Source organism: Gavia stellata, chromosome 10, assembly GCF_030936135.1.
Source record: "Gavia stellata isolate bGavSte3 chromosome 10, bGavSte3.hap2, whole genome shotgun sequence".
Taxonomy (NCBI): Eukaryota; Metazoa; Chordata; class Aves; order Gaviiformes; family Gaviidae; genus Gavia; species Gavia stellata.
The window spans coordinates 10540919-10565600 of record NC_082603.1 but is presented as its reverse complement, the minus strand read 5'-3'; the positions used below and the strand labels follow the sequence as shown (position 1 = coordinate 10565600).

Genomic DNA, 24682 nt, shown 5'->3' with positions numbered 1-24682 from the left:
CAATTAAAAGTTCAAACAAATAATTATTTGTTTTGCCTGCAACGTAGCTCTGCATTCAAAGATGCAGTATTACACATTACTCTGTTTCTGGGTTTAAATGTCTGGCCATTAATATATTTCATGGATATTCTTCTGTAAGTTACAGCTCGTCAGGTAAAAGCTCATGTTGGTTCTGTATAGGCCACCTCAGTCTGAGAGAATGGAATATAAAGGATATGTAGGATAAGCCTGACAACCAGAAAAAAAATGTACCTTGGAGAGGTTATATGAGAACACCAGTCCCTTTCCATGTCCAAAATAATCTAGAAAAGGGTAGGTGGGGGAGTGTTAGTGTACTTTTTTTTAAAATTTATTTAGGAGTCAGCTGGAAATCTGGCTTCCTTTGTGGCATGTTCATTTTATGCAAAATGTTTATATGCAAAATTTAAAGGTGGTACATGCTACATTCTGGTGATTGTTCAAAATAAAACCATATTTTTTTCTGTTAGATGCTAACATATCTTCTTTAGGTTCCAGATAGTGCAACACTTATTCAGTGCTGCTCTGTGAAGTGAACATACAAACTGAACACAAATCATGTATATTCGTATATACTTAACAAAACGAACATATATCAAACCCTGAACACTGAGTTTATTCTCATACTTAATAAGTGAGAGAAAGATTTTTTTTGTTTTGCTTTAATTCCTTATTTTCTATCACTAATCAAATACATTTCTAGGAGTGAATTGCAAAAATGAATTCTGGTTTCCATTACATATGAATAATGGAACAATTTAAGATGATTAATACTTTTTCATATTATATACCCATTCTTCTACTGATACTTTCCCAGAAGGGGCTATTCATCCGATAGAAAAAAAAAATCAACTGAAACAGCACTAGACAAGTATTATGGGGATTAAGAGAAACGCTGCATTCAAATGCCTAAGGATTCATGAGCTCATAAAAACCTGCTTGATCAGAAGTGGCCTATTTAGGAGATAACATTTTTGAAACATATTTGTCATTCAAAAATCTGCAAATGTTCATAATCTGCAAAATTTAAAAATATACTGGAGGTTCATTTTTGACAGTGGAAATTCTGGTATATATGGGACTATGCAAAATGAACCATGCCTTTCCTTTTCTAATTAAGGTTTGGAGTCTGTCTGATTGGTGTTAGAAAGGAAGATAACAAAAACATTTTGCTGAATCCAGGTCCTCGATATATCATGAGTTCTACAGATATATGCTTTTATATAAATATCACCAAAGAAGAGAATTCTGCTTTTAAGAAGCAAGAAAAGCACAGAAAAAACCACGAATCAAAATTATCTTATCATGGAGCTTCTAGGTTACCCGTACACAGTATCATAGCCAGCATGGGTAAGTTAAAAAAAAAAAAAAAAAAAAGCCTCACAATGTATTCTTATTCAATGAATAGTGCCTTTTAAAGCTTTTAACAGTGTTTTCCTAAAATTATAATTTAAATTAATATATAAGAAATTATAATAGTGTGCAGAAAGAAAAGATATTAAACACTTACCCTCGTATTTAAAAACAAACAAACAACCCTGAAAACCAACAGAATTTGGTTATGTTTTTCTTTTAGTTGACAACATGGAATTAAACCACTTAAGACTGTTGTATAAAAAAGTAATAATAAAATGTATATAAATGTATATAAATTGTATAAAAAGTGAAACAACTGGGAAAATCACATGGGTAATTTCTTTGTCATTCATAACTCGTTGTTTGTAATAAGCTCTCATAAGCTTCTTTAATCAAAAAAACACCCTTGCTCAATAAAAACCTACAGGTTGTTGATGCATATAAATATGGATTAGTTATATAAGGTATGATTTTTAAAAGGTAGTTAACAAGAAAATACGTATTAATGGTCAGAAAAAGTGCTACTTTGCAGGAAAAGGCTTCCTCAGGCGTAGTTTAAATATTTGTTATATTTTAATGTAATAAACACAATCAATATAGTATTCCTTTCAGCCTTTGGCCGTGTAGACAGGTAATCCCCACTAAATATGGGAATCTCATTCAAACGTTTTGACAACCACATTGAGAAAATACTTTCAACGCTACTTCAGGGACAGTGGCTATCGATTTGCAAGATACAGGATGCCGAACTTGCAGCGGACCTACGCTAGCTCTTCCTTCCGAGGGAGGTAAAGACGGCAGACGGCCCAGCATAGCACCTGTTTTGGAGGTCGCAGATTCGTCCTCACTTCAGACATGTGACCTGCTAAGTGACCACTCAGAAGATGAAACTACCCCATCAGATGATGAAGTGTCTGCAGGAATAGAGTATGTCTATTAAATATAAAATAACATAATTGGAAAAGCTAATATCATGTAAACAGCATTTTGTGACATGCAGATCAATCCAAGCAGATGTAGCAAGCAAGATCCGTAAAGGCCAATTATGGAATTATTCTCTTTTACGAAATGCTATTGTCTGTTAGCAGAATGCCATTATGCCTATTTTGAAATAAATAAAAAAAAAAGAGTATACTCCTCCATTTGCTGGAGGTTTTCTATACTCAGTTACAAAGATCTAGTTGTGTATTGCAATTTTTTATAGCATTTTTATGACCATTTTTCTTACATTTTATAGTTATAAAGACAGGACTCAACTAATTTGTAAACAGATAAGTACTTCTGTCCTGAGAATGCAGTGATAATCAGATCATTCAACAGGCTTGTTGAATACTAGGGCTAGGTGTCTGACTTCAAAATGTAGGAATGACAAAAAAAGCAGTATCTAATTTAAAATGCTTGTTAGCATGCTACTGAAAGTAATGATGCATTACTCAGTTAAAAACAGAAGATTAAATCCTGTAACTGCCACGGAGATAAGCAATTATGTCTATTGGGATTACTGACAGGGATGTTAAAACTGAAATACACAATTAAGCCAGTGGCTCACCTAGCAGTTTTCCATCTCCGACAGTGGCAAGCATGAGAAGCCCCGGGGAAGATCATAAAGTTCCGATGAAAAAATATAATAGAACAAGTCATCTTAAATCTGCAGATGGAAATACTAGGATTTAAAAGGCCTCTTACTAAAAACTAAGGCCAATTAGAAATTTCATCTCATCAGCAAGAGGATTTGCTATTTAATATTTATTCCAACCATGTTGAAAGTATGTTATTAAAGCAAGAAGGTAATGACCTCACTCGTTCTTGATAAATGTTTGAAAGAAAAATTGAGAAGGAAGAGCAGAAGTCCCACAATTATTTCTATTTTCTTTCCTTCCTTTTTCCTTCCTTAGAAGTTTCCAGTACATGCATTCAGAACACTAGGACAGCACACTATGATACATCAGCCCATTTCCAAAGATGCTTATACAGAAAAAACCCAAGGAAAATTCCTTTAGTCCACAAAAGCACGATAGCTTTCACTAAATTGTGGTCAAAGCTACAAAATATATTCCTTTTATCCTTATTAAACATAGTTCATTTCATGTACTTGACTCTGCTAGTCTATAGATAACTGCAAAACTTAGGCATAGGTATAAACATCCCATAAAATGGTTGTATATTCAACTGTGTTTCAGTAATTTGCTACACTGAAAAATGTTTGTTCTATTCTCCTAGGTATGCCAAAGGCTATCCCCCTTACTCTCCATATATCGGAAGCTCTCCCACATTTTGTCATCTTCTGCATGAAAAAGTACCCTTCTGTTGTCTAAGACTAGATAAGGTAAAGGGAGTTTCTGTTACTGGATGGAACTGCATTCCCATTTCTCTTTTGCATCTGAACAGAGTTAAATTCTGGTTTCTGCTTAGAGATGAGGTTTGTTCAGCACTTACAAAGCTATAATATGTTTTCTCATCCTTTTCATAACCAAGTGTTTGTTTATGTCTAATCAAGTCTATATCAGGTCATCTGATACAATTTTCTGTTTCTAATGGTAAAACCCTTTAATGTCACAGCTAAATCTCTTTATTCATATCCACTGAACTTGTTTATTAATTTGATTTTAGGGATGCCAACATAACTATTATGAAGACGCCAAAGCCTATGGATTCAAAAATAAATTGATTATAGTTGCAGCAGAAACTGCTGGAAATGGCTTATATAACTTTATTGTTCCACTCAGAGCTTATTACCGACCAAAGAAAGAACTAAATCCCATTGTATTACTCCTGGATAACCCGTAAGTAGATTTTAATTATTTTTTTTTGTGATACATTTTAAACTCATTTTACCATTACTTCAATAGAGGATCAGTCTTCACACGGCCAACTTAAAATCAAAAACATTATGGCACATTTATCTTTGAGAAAAGCTGGTGACAAAAATAATACCCTATGTTCACTGTCATACACAAAATTGACTTTTTACTGACTGTAAATGACCATAGTGAATTTAAATGCCCTTGTTCTTCATGGCCAATGTTTCAGCTAAGTATTTCTTAAAAATACCCAAAATAATGTGAATATTACAGCTAAAATTAAATAACTTGAGAAACACTGTAAAAAGCAAACTGTGTAACAGTTTCACAGCTACACGACAGCAACACTAACCTACTTAAGGCACTTAGTGGCCTGGACCAGTTAGGTATATTTTTAATAATTTTAGAATCCAAGATAAGCAGTTCTTTAAGCCAGTAGGATACCCCCCCTCCAATTTTGTCTACAATTATATGAAGTCATGGAAGAAAATTAAAACCTTGTTACTAACATATAGAGGGATTTCTTAGCCTTTCTTGCATTAGTTGTTTAAAATTTCAGACAAATTCTTCTCTGGCAAGACTGATTCATTTATAATCTGGCAATGAATGAAAGAGACCTTTTTTTGTTTTGTTTTTTTGCAACACTTTGGTACTGCTCAAGTACTTAAAAATCACAATTTGGAAGACACAAAAATGGAGGTTAGCCATATACAGAAAATCAGACCAAACAATAACTCAAAGAAATGACAGCAGCAGAAACTTCTTATGGGTTCTTATTCCAGGCCGACACTTCTCTTTGCATATATACGTTCTAGTTTAAGTGATTTATTATACAAAGGCCTGCTGTGAAGTGTCCCACTTTTGCCTCAAACAGCTCTTTAGTGAAGCTGTGTACACCTGTGTGTGCAAAACAAGCCTTTTTATCTACACATTATGGCATAAAGTGAATCACACAAATTGTTAAAGGCCTAAATTAGGCTAAAGGAGTTCGGAGCTGCGACTTTAAGCCTAAAGCTGTGAGCATACAGCGCCCTCTAGTGCTTGGTCCCTCTTCCCGCATAGTGCCCGAGTTCACATACTTCAATGCTCTTGGGACATTTACGGCTAAAACCACTTTTTACTAGCATAAAATAAAAGCTGTGGTTGCTAATCCAACTCGTACCCTTAGTGTTGTCTCTCTCTACACAGCATTTGCAGTGACTCCTCTGCAAGGCCAGCATTCATGGGACTACAGAAGCTAGCTGAAAAGCCAGCATGCTTTTCATACATGCATGAGGTGGAATTCAGGCTGCAATTCAAGTCAATTGGAGTTTTGTAATTTACTTCATTGGACTTAGGAATTCAGCCACCTTTGATGAACATGTATATGCCTTGTTGTTATATTCCTGTTTTCTCTTTTTATCAGGGCAATTTATTACAGTATGCTTATTCTGATAGCTACACATCATATGTGTTTTAAGATTTCCGACGTTTCCTGGTACGTAAGAGGAAACACAGTAAAATTTATGATTAAAGAAACAATGCAATAAAATACAGTATCTTAGTTTTCACATTCCATTTTAAAAATAAGTTTTCATCTAAGATTGTCTCATTGACTTGAATGGAATTGTTGGCACAAAGCCTGAATGATGATTGGGTTTCCACTTCGCATTTTAATTGAAAATTCTCACTGCTTATTTTAAGTACCCCTAAGTCATGCATTGGAGTATAACTTGTTAGTGTGCCTTTGACATCAGTCATTCATTCTTATATTTGGAATTGTAAATCAGAAATAAAATTTCTGATTTAAGAGGTGCATTTATTAATATAAGCATGTTAATTCTGGTCATTTTTATGATCACAGCAAACTGTTGATTCACAGCTTTCTGCAAACCTATTTCCTGTTTAAAGTGGTATTATACTGCCAAAGTTTAAAAAAGTTAATTTTTTAAAAAGCTACCAGTTTATTGAAATATTTTAGAAGAGATGCTGCTGTTGTGATACTGTGTTTCATTTTGTAATCCTATCTGCTGCTTAGGCCAGATATGCATTTTCTGGATGCAATCTGTTGGTTTCCAATGGTTTACTACATGGTGGGCTCTATCGACAAGTAGGTGAAATAACTGTTAGAAAACTTGACATTGTAGTGCTTAGTGGTTTGTTGTGTGTATTGTCATTGCATGCTTAAGTGTGTTGTATTTGAAGATGATCTTTTTGCATGCATGGTTTGTGTCTGTGTGCCATAATTTGGGATTTCAAATTTCTGACTTACAAAGGATATCATTAGTGAAAAGTATGACAGGGAACACAGGTTAATATCTTCAAAAACATAAGATTAACACTTATTTAGGTGCATTAATATGTTGCCAGATTAGAGCCCCAATTCTAGTGTCATTCTATACTTAGTTATCATTTGTTTGGATTTACTGGCTAGGGTTTTGTAAAGATAGCTGCAGAATGTAGACAGTACGAATACTGACAGTCTTGAATGCGTCCAAAAGTCTTCATCTTCCACTACTTAAAATATCACCTACTCCTACATTTCTGTCTTCACCTCTCCTAATATATATTTGCATATCTAGGTTTAGCAACATAGATTTAATGTAAAAATTGGGCAGAAACAAGAGAAGAGCAAGGCCTCATTAGCATTTTAGTAAACTCCTGTGTGTAAAGTGTCAACGTAAAGAAGAAAATGGTTTGCTTCACTACATAGCTAATTTTGAGTTGAGGCTACAAGCCCATAATACTCATTCCCCAGGTAGAAATCAAAAAACTTATTTCCTGACCTGAATTAACGGAATCCAGGTTTTCAATGAGAATTCTGGAGATTCAACATTTCTCCATCTCAACCTGTTGTCACAAGGGCTTTAAAACTACCTGTAACAGTGATACAGTTACAGGTTTACCTTGGTGATACCATAGTCATTGTGAGATTTGCAAAGAATCTACATAAATGTTTTTCACTTTCTGCATTTCTTCCTCTAAACCAAACAAGCATCTCAGGTTGTTAATATGTACTACTTTCTTAACTCTTAATTCCACAACAGTTATAAAAAGAATTCATACCAGCTGAATAATTGAATTGACTCAAAATATCCAAAGTAATTAATAACCCAAAGATGTTAACCTATTTCTATTAACACACAAAATGAAACTTTAATTAAAATTTACTAAGTTTATTTCAAAAAGGAAATCACCAAATCCCTCCCTAAAGGTGTTTTGCTGTTTTTAGAACTGAGTGCATAAAGAAAAAGTGTGTAGTCTTTGAAATAAATGATTATGCAGAATTCTACAGTTTACACTACTACTAGCATGAACTTCTGCATCTTTTCTGACAATACAATCACTTTAACTCCTGGTGCAAAACCAAATCATTTTGGGGGGGGGGGGGGGGGTGGTTGACATCTGTTTTCATCAATAACAAGACTTTTAAAAATATAGTTCATACTTATTCTCTGTGTTTTCCTAAACATGTTTTTAAATCATTAATTAATAGAAGTTGATCAGCTTCAGCTAAGAACTACAATGTAGAATATGCAAAGTTCCCTTTCTTATTTAACAGGTATAGAATACATTCCCAAAGTACCACCTACTACCTTTTAGGTATCTAATATATTTGTCATTTGGTCACCTGGCATGAAATGTCATCATCTTAGAGAGAAAACCACCAAAGGAATTACTCTCATTTACCACTCCTTTTTGTTAGAAGTGGATGGCTTGCAGAAAAATAGTTATACCAAAATTCATAGCTGGGATGAACGTCATCAAAATAGTGGTAGACATCTGTTCTACAGTGTTCAAGTATAAATGTTGTGTGATATGTAACTGAACAGATTTCACAGCTGTGTAGAAATCTATTCAGTACTGAGAAACCTATAGATAGAGGTACCTGAGAACTAGAATTACAATACTTCTAAATTAGTATTTTTTTTTAATTTTCCACAAATCAGTTGGATGTAAATGATAAAATAAGAATAGCTGTTGAACTTCTGAAATGATGAAATGCAGAAAATCTGGATATTTCAGAATATGCTGCTCTTTTCAGGAATCAACTGAAAGACTGAAAAAGCAGAAATACAAATTACAGAGGGAAAGGTCGGAGTTCTACTTGTGCACTGAAGTTGTTAATATAGATCTTATAAAAATACAGCCTTTCTTTTTTTGTGGTCAACCACCGGTGATACTGCACAGTTCCAAAAAGAATTATATTATGTATTTGTAATAAGATGTAAAATAAATACCATAAATTTGTAGAGTTTTACTTATCCAAACTTTCAAAAAAAATTTATAATAGGTTATGTAAACTTAGGAACCTAAGAAGATAATTGCTGAAAAGAAAAACTGTATCAGGACAATCAAGACTTAATTAATATGATAGATTGCCAAATGAGAAGCAGTTATAATGCCAAAACAACTTTCCACCTTGGAAGTAAATAGAGTGATGCAAAAATTTAGTTTTCCAATTTCCCTTGGAAACCATGAAATTCACCCTTTCTTCTCATTTTCACTTAAAAATTGCTAAGTTCCTAGCAGTCTTTATCATTACAGAAAAGTCCTTTCTAAACTTTTCAAAAAGTGTTTAGTGCCTTTGCAAAACATTATTGTTAAAACAAAAAACATGGTTCATTTGGGAAACAAAGCTAGAAGGCATGATGGGAACTGTAACTCAGTTGTCTATGAGTGTTTTCTATGGTCAGGCTTCACAGGAAGCATTGTCCAGCAGAGTGCAAACTTTTAGTGATCACAGAATCACACAGAATCACTAAGGTTGGAAAAGACCTGTAAGATCATCAAGTCCAACCATCAACCCAACACCACCATGCCCACTAAACCACGTCCCACAATGCCACGTCCACACGTTCCTTGAACACCTCTAGTCATGGTGACTCCACCACTTCCCTGGGCAGCCTATTCCAATGTTTCACCACTCTCTCCGTAAAGAAATTTTTCCTAATATCCAGCCTAAAACTTCCCTGGCACAACTTGAGGTCATTTTCTCTTGTCCTGTGGCTAGTCACTTGGGAGATGTACAGCTGCTCCTAAAAGCATCATGAGAACACTCTAACTCATAGATTAACCTAAAAGAGGAATGTATTAGATGTCGTGGCAGAACCTTTATTAGCATTCTGAGACTGAAATATAATTGTGAGAAAGAGCAACCCAAAGCATTTATTTCAGTCCATTTATTGCCAAAAGTAACTGCCATGAAGCAAGTTGTTGCAGCATGTAAGGACATGCTGTCTTCCCAAGTAACCGTTAAAGACTTAATTTAAAAAGTTGAAATAGATTTACCATTTTAGCAAAAGGGGAGGGACTGTAACAACCTACTGAAGTGTTATTCTGTATGACTTCAAGGAAAATAATTATTCATATTCTATTCTATCAACTAATTGAGATTATATACTTGACATAGATTATATTGGAAGTTAGGATATATACATGGCGGTGAAGGGAACCAGCATCTCAGCTTGTGAGCTGCAAATTCCAACCATCCCTAATCTTTTAAGTGTTCCATATTTAAGTTGCTTGTTTCTTTCTTCCTCTTTCTCTTCACAAAAGCCTAGATGACTTACTAAGATGTGGGGTCACCTTTGCAGCTAATATGGTCGTGGTGGACAAAGAAAGTACAATGAGTGCTGAGGAAGACTACATGGCAGATGCTAAGACTATTGTAAACGTTCAAACACTCTTTAGGTAAGACATTTTTGCAATCTATCTATACATCGTGAAATACTTAATGCCTTTTGTACTCAGGTAAGAATTTTTTTTTCCTTTCTTCTACTTAAGTTTTCCCTTATATGAATTTGTGTCTTACAAGGGCAAACCTTTCCTAACCCTGCTTAGCAATACACTCAGAGTACTGAGGTATTCTCCTGAAATCTCAGATGAAATTTTGTGCATCCCAAAACTGGATGATCATTTTAAAAGTCAACTGTCAGGTTGCAGGAAGGAAAAGAAAGCTACTCTTGAAGACTTAGGACCAAAGATAGTTGAGAAAAGAAATTTTTCTCAGTGCAGCAGTCTTTCACAGTAATGCTAAAGCCAGTATGAAAAGCAGATCCTTCTAAAAGGTAAGCAACACATCACTATGAAGTTAGTAGCAAGTGTTCACATTTTAAATATTTAGTTTTGAACAAAAACTAGGTTTTTAGGCACATGTATTCAATGTTACATATGACAACAACATACTAAGGGTCATGAAGGAATAACAGAATACAGAGTGAAAAAAATGATCAGTCTGGTAAAGAGGCTGAGAAGGCAGTGCTGTGATGAAGAGCTAAACAAACTGAGATTTCCTTTTCTTTTGAGAACCTCTCCTGATTAAAGCCTCACTTTGTGTTAAACGTCTTGTTTCAACAAGTACCAAAAGATACATGTCCATTTAAACTGAAAAAGTTCTTGCTTGCTTAAAAACCAAAACAACACAACACCAAAAGAAAAAACCCACATGAACAAAACACACTGTACAGTCAAGTATGAAATGCCTCCCTGATTTGGGACTTAAGCCTAGCACTTCCTGTTGTACATTCTAATAAGACCTGGACAAAATTAAGTCCTTCCCTAGAGGATTCAGTATCATTCCATAGTGCTGCCCTTTTATGTGTCAAGCCTTCCACATATGGCCAGAGAGAGTGCATAGTAAAAGTCTTATGAATCTGTCAGTATTTTAGAAAACTGAGCTCATTAAAACAAAAGTATTTCAGTGGAGATTTTTTTTTAAATGCAACCGTGTGTGAGAATGCAGTTAAATGCTGTAGCATTTGTGCATATGCTCAAAAGAAGCAAAGTCTATGTTGCACAAGAAACTTTAGTTCTGTCTTTTTCTAGCTTGTTCTTGAATTTCTACACGATCATAGCCCAGGTGTGTGTGTTTCATAATCACACCTAAATTTAATTTAGAAATTATAATTGAACTTAATCTGTGCATCATTCAAGTCTACTCTTAACCGTATTGTGCTAGGATAAGTCACTGAGGTTTTGACATACATGATTTAAGTATTCCAGAAATGTATTTCACCCCCAAATATAAAACAGAAAAATGAGTTGAATAAAAAATAGAGCTTACAAAGTTCCAGTTGATTTTTCCCATAGTTGTGTTCTACCTTATAAAAAATACTAAAAAAAAAAATCCCCTAGTAGATAGTAGTACACTACATACCATAGGAATCCACTTAGAACTTACTATATAATCATTCAGTTGACTTGCACAATGCTTACAACTATATAGCAGCTTTAACTCACGTATGAGCTGTATTTCTGGTTCAGTATAATTTTAGGACTGCACGGCACTTTTTACAAATATCAAAAGAAATCAGAATAAATATCTTGGTTTAAGACTTAACAATACTTTTTCAGAAAACTTCGTAAACTTTCACAAGTAGTGTATTTTTTTTTCCCCTAGAGCACGTACAGCAATTTCACTGCATTTTTATGTTACGTAAAAATTGTAGAAATAAGTAAGGTTTGGGAAGAGGCATAAGGTAGTGCTATTTACCTGTTCTACAGAATAAACTACATTCATTGCACCAAGGTAAACAGTTTTGTAAACGAACTTTAAAAATATGTTTAAAGGTTTTTTTGTTACTTAGTAATAGCTAATAATATCAGAAACTAATGAAGAAGAGGCTGGACGTGGTGGACAACAGCACTTAACACAAACTGTAGTGTTAAAGAAGGATTTTAAACCACTGGAGTTTTGCTACTGTATGCTGTTCTCAAAGATATCACATCAATGAAGAATATTCCACTTAAGTCACACCAAGTGAAAACATTCAGAAGTTACAAGCTAATCTAAACCTCATTGATTTTATTGACTTATATCAGCTCACCTCATTAAGGGTTATGGACAGGCCTGAAAAGATGATGTAAGTGTGCTGCAGTACTGTTTGGCCTAGGTTGCCAGTTCTCATATCTGTTCTGACATTATTCCCTGATTTACATAAATCAATAATCTTGCTTTGCCAGAAGAGTTCCCCCCCCACCTTAAAGATAGATACATTGTTTATAATGACACAGTTATTAGCACCTTTAAGGCTAGAAACTGTTCCATACCGATTAAAACTGTGACACAACACTAGCTTATCTGACTTAATCACAGTTAAAAGGAGTAAAGAATTGTGACTCAAATGGTTACACTGACTAAGAAAGGAAATCTTTAATCCTTTGGGTAGGAAAGAACAAGTTAGTATAGTTGAAAATACAAGGAGAAATTACAGTTTGAGACACAAGGAGAAATTACTAGTTTTGGACTGTGTCCCAGAGATGCTTTTCACTTTTTAATATGAAATATGAAGCCAACCATTGAGTCCCTATTGACAGTTATGAGTCCACCTCAGAAAAATAGTGGGTTTCTTCAGGAAATAGGTCTGTACTAGAAGGAGTGTTTATATTTACTCTTGCTTTCTATTAATTAATAGGTTTAAATGTTGGTGTTTGATAGGCCTTGTTTTTATGTTTTTATTAGCTAACATCTTGAAGGCTATGTTTCAAATACTGCAAGAAGCCTATTGACAGCAGTACACCTAAGAAATCAGTAGCTTGTCTGGTATCTAGCAGTCAGCAGCAATTTATAGACAAACCAAATGAGATGTTATGATGCCATTACATTGTTTTCTTGGTTTATCTTTTTGTCTCAGGGAAGAACTAAGCATATCTCTTGCTTGTCTGATTCCCAAATACCAGATCAACAGCAACCCATGTCTTCCATAGGCTGATTAGGGCTTTCTCTGCCCCATCCAGTCCTTTTTTACCAGAATGGGATAGAAAAGAGGGATCTTTGCACAGAAGCAGCTTGCTCCAGTGGTGAAAGCTTGTGAGCAGTGTGCCTTACACCCAGGGCAAGAGGCAATCTGGCCCTGACTACCTGGAAAGTAATTTCCCCTAGTTCCACTAAAAGGCGCTCATAAGTAAAATATGAATTTTACCAATACCAGGTTTGAAACTGATTTCCTAATATAAATCAGTTTTCATATCTTGGTAATAAGCCAAACCCATCTTTAACAGAAACCTAGTAACCTGCATTTTTTCTGTAAGTTGTGTATATTTTATCATTAGATCAGCCTTTAATTTCCTGCTACTCTTCGTTCTGAATGTTATATTGTTAGTTTTAAAATATGAGTGTATGTCCTATAATACAGCAATACAAGAAAATTTCCAGCCAGCAGAAGCTGAAGTAATTCTATGGCACAGAATTAATGCAGAGGAAATTTATTCTCCTTCCTCAGAATTTTAACACATTTGTTAAGCTACTTAATAAGTACAAGTTCATGCCTACAAGTGTGATATTATCAGGATTTTTTTCAATTTTCATGAGCACTTCACAGGCTTTTATAACACACAGCATACAAGTGAAGATGTACCACAGTTCCATCCCAAGGGTGTGGTTATCATGTATTTAATCTATGTATGTAGACTCCATTCCCTAAGGGCTTAATCTTTATTAGGACATAAGTAGACTTTGTATAACAATACTTCACCACTCAGAGTTTGTATCAAAGTCTGACTTTGGCTAAAAAGGTAGAGAAATTCCTGAGCATGCACAATGCCTTTCAAACTACAGTGCACACTAACGGTCATTGTTAAATGATTCACATGCTCACCATGTTTGCCAAGTCCATTTTTCCTTATATGATCACGTTTAATATTTGGTTATTCACAGGGATATGATAACTGCTAATGTAAGAATGACTAGCATTTCTACCATCATATGCTCATATGTTCAGAACATGTTTGGGATCATGGGATCATTACCAGTCTATGCTTTGACATCAACAGACCTAGGAAAATGTATCGCAGTAAGAGGCATTAACACGTACTGACAGGTCGTTTTGCAATACGTTTCCCCACACTTAGGCTCTACTTGAATTGCCATTTCAGTGAAGTTCCTCCCTACAAAAATGAGGGAAAAGGACTAAAGACTTGCAAAAAGGTACATTGGATTCCATTTGACACTAACTTACTAAATTCAGCTTTCAAGAAAACCACTTTAATTTTTGTCTGAATTAAACAGAAGCCACATTAATGATGTCATGAGTACTACAATTATCTATTGCCACATGTAAATAAGTACTTTCAGGATCAGCAGAACAGATTACAAATGCTCATCTCATTTTCTGATACTAATCTGTAGAGGAAATACTCAAATAATAATCTGAGTTCTATTCCAAGTTATTTAGTATTTGCATAGCATAAACTACAAATTTCTTTCTAGCTCTTAGAGCTCTGAGGGCTGGGGAGGGGCTCTTTAGTCTGCTTCATGAAAATCTGTATAATTCCGCCAGACCAGAGTTAAACTTTCTTCATTGTTTTTTGTTATTGGAAGCCTGAATTAGTGTTAACTTACAAATATTTCAAAGTGAGAAAATAAGTATACATAAGCATACATTTTCTCAGCAATTTAAATTGCTGAAGTCCCAAGAAGTGTCAATTTTCATCTATGTTGCTCAGTCTGTGGACACAGACCATATAAACAGAACTCAAAAAAAAAAAAAAAAAATCGAATTGAAAGAGTACATAAGCCACATCTAATAAAATGGTAGTTTACATGCAACCAGATACTAAGTGCAGGCTCTATAGTTTTGCATTTTTTGTTGTTTCCTACAGATTTGTGTCATTTTAGAAGTCATTTAATAAAAACTTTGGTAATGAAATTAAGTGGTTCCTTTCTAACTTTAAAATGTTTTATAAGCTCAACCTTTGAATGTATGTTTGCTACTTTGTGAATGCTACAGAGAGTGTTTTATAGTTTCCTCTGCTATTATACGAGCATTTCATTGTACCAAAACACACCACAGGTTTCAAGCACTTCATTAAGGGCACGGACATGAGCACAGGCTATAACATTATGTAAAGCCTTATATTTGTGAATTGTTATAATTAGAGGTATAACTGTTACATTCTTTTAAAATACAGGTTGTTCTCAAGCCTAAGCATTATCACCGAACTAACTCACCCAGCTAATATGAGATTCATGCAGTTCAGAGCCAAAGACTGCTATTCTCTTGCTCTATCCAAATTAGAAAAGGTAAGGAGATTTGCCACCCCCAATTTAAAATGTTATCATTTTAAGACTTTTTCTGGTTTTGTAACAATGCTTTCAAAATAAGTGGAAACAGTGAAATGATTTTATGGTCGCATAGCTAATTTAAAAGATTATTTTTTCCAAGTTCTACCCTCATTTTAGAATGAGGTTTGATTTGAGTTCCATCACTTTACAATATAATATTAATCCACCAACCCTCTGGACAGAGGCGGACACAGAATTTGCTCAAGCAAAACTGAATTATTTTGGATAACTGAATATTTAGAGCTAATATGGTTTTCCAAGAGGCTGCCACAGGCAATTAATGTGGAAAATATTTTAATTGACTAAACACTTAAAACATACAGCTTTTATTATAATGCATTCTTTATTCCAATTTACTTTAAAGGCACTATAATTACATATTCTATATACATTTGCAGGTATCTCTATGGAGTATTTGTGTTATTGTGACAGTTTAGGAACAGTAATTGTTGTCTGTCAAAGGGCAGTCCTAGTGACGATAAAGATAGCAATACTATTAAAATACTAGATAATACCTTCATATTCTATACATTCTAGTGCATGTGTTGGCATTTTCAAGCTGTGGAACAGGGAGGCTATGTGGAGATAAGCTTAATTTAATTTGCTTGTCAAAAATACTATTGCTAAAATACTAAATGGAGCATACAAAGTAACTTCGTGCATCTGTTTAATTTTGTAAATTCCAAGACAAGCCTCTTTTTCACAGATCTTAGTTGGTGATCTGACCTACCTACCTCTGCAGTCCACGAAACTTACAGTATCACCTTCGTGATCTTTCAGACCATTTTCTCAGTTTATGAGAGTAAGACAAATAATATCACTGTGCCAGTCTTCAAGGACAGAGATCTTACACTCTAGTCATCTCTTTTTCCCCTTGCTATCAATCTAGATATTATTGCTAGGTTCTCTTGTGTAGCCTCCCAATCTCTTCACGTCAGATATCTTGCATACCTTAGCAAATTTGAATTCATGCTAAAATCATTATCATTATACAGAATTAGCATATAATTTCCATTTCCTAGCTGTACAGTAAGTTTCCTAGATTTGGGGGGGGGCGGGGGGGGGGAGGTTTCAGGTGTTTCACTGAATTTCAGCTATTTCACTATTTACTGTATAATGTTCACACAGGTAATTTTAATATATATTGAATGGAAAACAGCCTTTTCATACAAACTTATCTTCACAGGCCAGCTCCCAGTTTCTTATACAGGAATCGAATTCTGCAAAAATTCAGCCTGTCTAGATGAGATAGAATAAATATTAGAAGCCAGTCTTTTACTCAGTTGACTATCTTGCTTACATTTCGACCACAAGATGTAAATGACTGGGTGATCTTTTGTGATTTGTTGACCTTTGCCTGAAATAGAACAAAGGCTTAATCTTATTTAGGTGGTATTCTGGTAAGCACATAAAATGGAGAACTGTGAGGAAGCTAGACAAAAATTGTTACACAAAGAGAGGAGCAGTTTACAGTGGGAGGCACACCTTCCTTTGGATTATGCCACTCCCACTATCCATTAAGGTTTGCACCTGTGCCTTCTGCATTTTAGCACTCCCTCCGTCCATAAGATGGAACTGGCTGGAATCATGCATTGCCAGTTTATTTAGAGCAACAAGTGTCAGCAGCTGGATGGTGCCTTCAAGACTATGTTCCAACCTAACTTAGCTCCTTTGTGTACTATAACTGACAGCAATTTTTTTTATTTTAAACATATTCCCTTAATCTATACAGTTTAGTGATAAAGGGAGGTAAGAATAGTAATAGCTTTCCCAGTATGTGGTGTCTACAGTTGCTTGTGGAATACTCTGTGGGCTGTGGCCTGTCTACTTCAATGCAGTGAGACCAGGATTATTACCTCAGTTCTCTTTCTTGCTTTACATAGGCGCCTTCATTAACCCAGCAAAGGTTCTGAAAATGATTAGAAATACTATAATTTCTTCCCTATCTTTATTAATTTATTGTGCAAATGTAAAGTTGTGAATACAGGTTGGAAGCTGAACAGTTAATTAACTTCCTATCCAAACTATGCTATGCTGAAATAGAGGTAGATAAATTGTCTTAAAGAACTTTTTCTTCATTGCTGTTGAAGTTGCCTGCTGATATTTCCCATTCATTTCATCTCAACATTTGCAGGAAGCACCTCACAGGTGGTGCTATAGTTCATTTCATGTTTCAGAACTCCCTCATGCAAAATTAAACACAATTAAAAACTCGAGTAAAAATTATCTAATGCAGTCAAATGTACAGTTGATTGTTATTTCTGCATTAAGCACCCCATTTTCAGAAAGACTATAAAAGTCAGGCAAGTTGTCTTCAGGTAGCACTGAAACACACATGCAAAACTGACTTTTCAACCTAATGGGCTGCAGAAGAAAGATACACAAATCAGACAAGTCCATCTGTTGTTGCAGCTGCAGCTTTCCTCATTTTAGAGAAAAATAAATCTGAACATCAAACTCAGCGCTGACATAGGAGAAAACAATGGCCCTTATACAACAGAAAAGGAAAAACAAAACACCCATGGTCTAAATTTATATTCTCCATTTGTCTTAGAGAAGAAAAAATGAGGTAACCACTCCCTCTTTCATAAAGAAAGGGTTTAGAATGTCTTGGATAGGATTCACACTTTAGTTTTCTATCATCTCCCCTCCCCCCCAAGTAAATATTGCAGGTCTTAACTGAAGGATAAAAATTCTAAACCTTTAAGTGATCATTTTAAAATATGTGCAAACTCCTATATCTTTTAATCAAACCAATACTGTGATTTCGTATCTTCCACAGGGATAAGTGCATACATGTTAGGTGAGCAGAAATCTATCTGGGATAGTCCAGTATATTTGCAGTGATATACACAAAACCAGGCTGCTTTTTTCACCTTCAATTAAGGACAGGGCACACTGTCCCCCTTTGTTTTTAATATTGTTCAGGTTTTAAGGAGATTTGAAGTAACATTAAATAATAGCAAGCAGTAATGCTATATGGGTTATAAAAAATAAATTGGTACCTCTTAATTGGTATAAGTCTTATTTTAGATGGATCTCTAATGATTTACGTCAGCTATAATTCTAAAACTGTATAAATAATTAGCATACACATTTGGCTGTTGAACTGGCAGGTTTTCAGAAAGCACTTCCAGATCAGCAGCAGAAAATGAATCTGCTCTTGCCAAAAAGGTAGAACAGACTCAATTAAGAACACGTGGTTCAAAATATTTTAAACTGTTCTAGAGGTGAATTGTTATCAATCCAAAATCCCTTATGTCAGGAAAGGTACTATAAGAGGTTTCCATGCCCAGATTTTGATCAGTCTTATATCTGACATGGGCAACAACTGACATTTACCAAAACTAGCAGTGCACTGACTGTTCCCTGTAATAAGCCACTGCCTCTGTCACCTTTACATGTTCTTGCATGACCCCCAACGCCCCCCCCCCCCATATCCTTGTATGTTTATTAAAGCAACTTTGCATTCTTTGGACACAACAGTTACAGCCTATTGTGGCAGTTCCCATATTACTGTCAATATCGGAGGAGAATATATTAAATCAAGATGGACCCTAGATCTCTTTCAACCACTGACAGAGTGGCCAAAACAGGGCTTCAGCTTAGTTTGGGGTTGGTATTTAATTATTGGTATCATAGAATTAACTGTTATGAAGAAATAGGTATTTATTTAGAAATAGTAAAAACATAAAACCATGACAAAGAACCCTAAAAACAATTTGATACAGATATAAATGGAGGTAGAAAAGAGGGAAATAAACTGAAAAGCTTATAAACTTGACCTTCTGGACAGATACTGTCTGGTATTTTGACAATATGCACACCCAAAAGGAAATAATTAATTAACTTCAAATTAAATGGTCTACATGGAGGAAGCACATGCCAAGAACTTCTCAAAACCACGTGTACATCTGTTATTACTTAGAAAGAAAGCAGTAAAAATTCTGAACTTCATGACTTGAGGAAAGCCACAAATGTAGGAAGACTGAGGATAAAGTGAAGATCTCCATTTATTAATAGCTGTGTCTTAAAATGTCATCTATATATGTGAAGTTCTACAGGATTCACTCATTCTATGATCTTTTATTTATGTTCCTAGAAATGATCTATGATTTTCTCTAAGTAGTTATACCCTCTTCCTCAGCAATTTCAAAAAGTGTCAGGGAAGGGGCTGCTGGGCATCACAGTTACCGTGAAATAAAACTGCTGGGGCATTCTGGCACATTTCTAGCTTCTATATCCGCAATATTCTCTGGGAATCGAATAAGTCTGCAAGTAATAAAGAACTCAACGCAAAGTGCGTGACTAAAAATTATATTTCTCACAGATCTTTTTAAGCAAGAATAAAAAAAAGCAAGCCTGTAATAAGAGATGGAAGGAAACAATATAAGAAATTTATAATAAAGGGGGAGAAAAAACTTCTAAGCTTCCATTTTAAAATAAAACAAATAGGAACATCCTTGTGTTTATCATCAGAATTTTGGATAAGAATCAAATTATTCCCCAGATATCTCTTGCCTTATGCCACCTTTCTTGACACAAAACCAGAATCTGCTGCAAATTTCTCTAAACAGATGGAAGGATAAACATAATACCTCAGTCACATGATAAGAGGATAGTCACTTCACAACCAGTTACCTATAAAATTTTTTATGGCATGAATCTAAAAGGTTTTAATGTAATGTATGTTATAATATGCACGTAGTTTTAACTTTGAAGTATTTGTTGTAAAATAAATCTTACAATGTTCCATAATTCACACACAAGTTTTTATTCTCAATAGCAATTGAAGAAGAATATCTCCTACTTTGTCTGACTGCACTAAGAGAAGCACTCAAATATGAGTTAGAACTACAAAAGAAATGCATTAGTTCTTGTTTCCGTGGCTTACACCAGTAAGCACAATGGTATGCTTTTCTAAGTAAAGTGCTCTTTGTACAATTAGACTGCTTTCTTCTTCAACTGTCAGAAGCACAGAAATTGCTAGAAATACCCCTTTGCTGCTCAGCCATCAAAGCATGCGTGTTTGTGTGTGCACATATCTGTGCGAGAGAGCATAAGTGTATACGTACATATGCATTTCTCATGGAGAAGAAACTCTAATACAAGTCAGTAGTATTTGGTCAGAACACAGAGAATGTTTGGAATAAAAAAAACCCCTGAAACAATAAATATATTTCCTTAAAATTTTTGAAACCCCTTTAATTTGAAGAGATTGACAGAGGAGACATTTTATGAAGGACAGATTAATATCATATTTTTAAGAGTTATTTGCTGTGTATTTTTTATCTGGAGAGGAAATTCTTTTTGTATGACATCATTTTCAACTCCACTAGTATGAAGTTACAGAAATCAACAGGTACAACCCGACTATCCAACAATGACAAACAGGGGTTAGAATGCTGCTGTTCAACAAAACCATTAGTTAAAGTAGACTGCTCATTTGCATGTCACAGAATCAAAGCATGGTTAGGGTTGGAAGGGACCTCTGGAGGTCATCTTGCCTAAGACCCCTGCTCAAGGACAGCCACCTAGAGCCAGTTGCCCAGGACGATGTCCAGGGGGCTTTTAATTATCTCCAAAGAGGCAGACTTCACAACCTCCCTGGGCAACCTGTGCCAGTGCTCAGTCACTCTCACAGTACAAATGTGTTTCCTGACATTCAGAAGGAACAAACTGTGTTTCAAGCTGGTGCCCATTGCTTCTTGTCCTGCCCCCTGGGCACCACTGAAAAGAGCCTGACTGTCTTCTCTACACCCTCCCTCTTCAGGTATTTATACACACTGATGAGATCCTCCCTGAGCCTACTGTTCTCAGGGCTAAACAGTCCCAGCTCTCTCTCAGCCTTTCCTCATAGGTAAGCTGCTCCAGTTCCCTGATCATCTTAGTGGTGCTTTTCTGGACTACCTCCAGTAGCTCCATCTTTCCTTGTACTGGGAAGCCTAGAACTGGACACAGTACTTCAGGTCTGGTCCCACCAGCGCTGAGTAGTGGGGAAGGATCACCTTCCTCCACCTGCTGGCAGCACTCCTCCTAATGCAGCCCAGGACACCTTTAGCCTTCTGCACCACAAAGGGACATTGCTGGCTCATGTTCAACTTGGTGTACACCAGGACCCACAGGGTCTTTTCTGCCAAGCTGCTTGCCAGCCAGTCAGTCCCCAGCATGTACTACTGCATATATGTGGTGGATGTAAGTGTCTCAGTTCCAAGAAATGTAATATTTCTGTACTTTAAGAACACATCTTATTCTTCATGACATCTCTGAACTGAAAGCTTGATATTTCCTCTCTTCTTAAAATAAGAAAATCGCTTCCAACCTGTAGTTTTACTCTCTGATAACTGAAGGAATAGGAAGCACATTGTAGTGCAATTCCTCTGCAAGTGACATGTGGCAAGAAAAAGGCATAACTATAGTTATGTTTTTCTGCATCCCCTCCCCAGAAGCATCAGAGCAAGAAGTTTCCACCTCAGTCCGTGTCTGGTCTGCTCTCACATCCTCAGATTGACTGAAATACCATTTCTCCCCTTCTGCATCAGATTCTGTTCATGTTCCTGTTCCTAGTAGACTTTCTCGACCTGAATGAGAGTCCACTGTCAGCATGAAGGAATTGGAGCAGGAATAACAAGAGCTTTGCTCTAAGCACATTTGAAATCCCTCAATTATTTTTAAAATGATCTGGTAGAATATGCCGATGCAACCTGAGATGTGATGATTGAAACAACACACGCATTAAACAAAATCTTTCAACCTGAAAAACTGTAAGTACTGAACAAAGATGCTACATATTTGTAGAAAGAAACGATATTCAGAGTAAAGGGATTTTACACTTTTGACCTCTTTCAAGGTAATACCAATTTGATGTTCTATTATAGTTCTTCCAAAACCAGCACTAAAAGTATTTTAATTCCTTAACAGAAAGAGCGGGAGAAGGGATCTAATCTGGCATTTATGTTTCGACTGCCCTTTGCTGCTGGCAGGGTTTTCAGCATCAGTATGTTGGATACGCTGCTTTATCAGGTACCATGAACAATAATGTGACTTATCGTAACACAGACATGCATTGTTACCACCTATTTTATTGTACTTAATTGTTAGATGACCCTGTTTTCCTGCATGTATACCGTTAATGTGCATGCCTGTACCAGGAACGATCAAAGGTAAAAGATAATGGAGCATGTTCCACATGGCAGTACTAGCTCAGTTATCAACCCAAAAATCACCCTGTCCTTGTACAAATTCTGTTGTTAAACAATATAATACCGTTTGTGAACCTCTCCACAGTCAAATAAGCACTATACTTTTGATAAGGCCTACATAAAATACAGATTATACAGACTAATAATGCGTGTACTCTGCAACAAAAAGGCAGTGCCCATTCCCACAAAGTAGTGTCTCTAACCATGAAAATCAACAGAATTACTTTTATGAGTAATTTATGAGTCATCTGCATTTGCTGTGATAGAGGCCTCAATTACTTCATTGCATCATTACTCATGTCGACTAGACCTCCAGATAACCAGTTACCGTATCCTAAAATAACCCATTCTGGCCACAAGAAACATATGCAATGGTTACAAAGAGGCAGTGGGGAAGAAAAGGCAGCACTGAACCTTGTTGCCCAAGAATCCAGGACAGAGCTCCTCATGGAAAAAGAAGTGATGACAGTCAGTGGCGATAAGGGAAGGTCAACAGCAGCCTCAGACAGCTGAGGAAACAATATATCAGAAAATATGGGGTCAGGACAAATGAAGGTAGTAGTTGCTGATTTCAGGGTGGAAAAAGAGGAAAATATTGCCCTCGCTCCTCAGCAATGACCACCTTTCTGCACACCCTGATACATCAAGATGCCCAAGCAGCAGCCCCCAGCACTAGCCTTCAAGGATCTAGCTTATAGTAGAATAAGCAGCAACACCACCATGGCCCATGTAGTCTGCTCACCTAAGCAACTACCTACTTTGCCTATACCTAGAGGTAGCCTGTGGATGCTTTTGTATTCAGGTGCTAAACACTCTTTCAGGGAAATTAGTACACTTGGTAATTTGGTGCATGAAAGGTGTTCTTTCATCTCAATTCTACTTCCAAATAAATTCCCTGAAGGCAAATTCACAGAAAAATTCCTGGAGCTAAGCTTTTTGAGAAAAGTCATTTATATATAAAACAGTTACATATATGGACAAGTACCAAAAGCAGACAGGCCAACAGATGTAAAGCCATTTATCAAATTCTAGATATTTTAGAAATAAATATATTTGCTTATAAAAAACCATGTTTTTAATCATGTCCCAGAATATCAACATCACATATGGCAAAATTTTTAAAAAATTAGATTAAAACACCTATATAGAAACAGATCTGTCATCATCAATAACTCCTGCCAGCACGTAAGTAACTTCAATATTTTATTTTTACTTCTAGACATGATCAGTCATGCTATGACTTGACAGAGTAAGACCATTCACCAGAAAGTGTTTAAACCAAAAAAACACACACTCATTCTCACTCAAATTCCACCCATTCTTTCTTTGAACTCCTATTGCTCAGGTGAACTGTCACTTTTTATAGAATTCTCTTTCTTATTCAAAGTTACAAACACTATGACAGCAAATTCTCTCTGTTCTTTTTCATGGTCCCATCCTTTTCTGTATGACATCTTTTTCTTCTGCATACACAAGGAACAGAGTAAATGACATGGGAAACAGCAGACTTCATCTGATGCTTCCTATTTTAGGCCAAAAGAAAAGCCTTCAAATTACCTTTAGGACAGTGACTGAAAAATGAAAACTTGGTCTAGCAAATCCTTGTGAATACACTTGATAGTCTAATGATAATTCTGTAGCATAAATGATGGAGCCACGATAACAAATAAGTGAAAGTTACGAAAAATTTTGTTCTTTTCAAGAAGATGCTTATTGGCATTTACCCTGTCACAACTGGAAGATTATCAGTACAAAAACTAAAACAGTGGAATCAATATGTATCAAATTAAATCTGTCTAGCTTCTAAGTTTAAAGAAATTCAGATGCTATAACTCTGAAGGGTTTACATAACACCTTTGTAAGGTATTTCTTTATTAAAACCTATTTGCTAGCTCCATGTTTGCATTAAGCTGAAAGAGCTAATGGCAAGTTGTGTTCCAACAAGGATTGATAGCCTGCCTTGAATGCTGCCCTACTACACCTAAGAAGAGGTGGCAATGAACAATCCTACCACAGTTAGTAAAGCACCCACATGGCCCTCTGATTCCAGCAGGCCAACTCATAAGGAGGAGAAATATTTGTGATTTTAGCTGATGTAATATCTCTTCCCGGTCTTAGCCTACACTTCTACATTTAGCTTAATTTCTACATTTTAACCAATTAGCAAAACACTTCTGTTAGCACAGCAAAAAGCCTGACCTGAAATAAGGCAGATCTACCCTTAAAAAAATAGATGGATTGGCGAAGGCAAGTGACTCGTT

General features: G+C 35.7%; 1 protein-coding gene across 3 annotated transcripts in view; it reads left to right on the top strand.

The window, feature by feature from the left end:
* KCNT2 (potassium sodium-activated channel subfamily T member 2) overlaps positions 1 to 24682 on the top strand; it is a 150745-nt gene that overhangs the window by 110055 nt on the left and 16008 nt on the right. For 2 of the 3 annotated variants that reach the window (XM_059821880.1, XM_059821879.1), the window contains 7 exons: positions 1139 to 1368; positions 2085 to 2301; positions 3595 to 3700; positions 3985 to 4157; positions 9714 to 9848; positions 15066 to 15177; positions 22141 to 22242. In XM_059821880.1, coding sequence (XP_059677863.1) covers positions 1139 to 1368; positions 2085 to 2301; positions 3595 to 3700; positions 3985 to 4157; positions 9714 to 9848; positions 15066 to 15177; positions 22141 to 22242 — 1075 coding nt within the window. Of the gene's footprint in view, positions 1 to 1138; positions 1369 to 2084; positions 2302 to 3594; positions 3701 to 3984; positions 4158 to 6192; positions 6265 to 9713; positions 9849 to 15065; positions 15178 to 22140; positions 22243 to 24682 lie in introns of all 3 variants that reach the window. The other variant, XM_059821878.1, reaches the window with a different exon arrangement.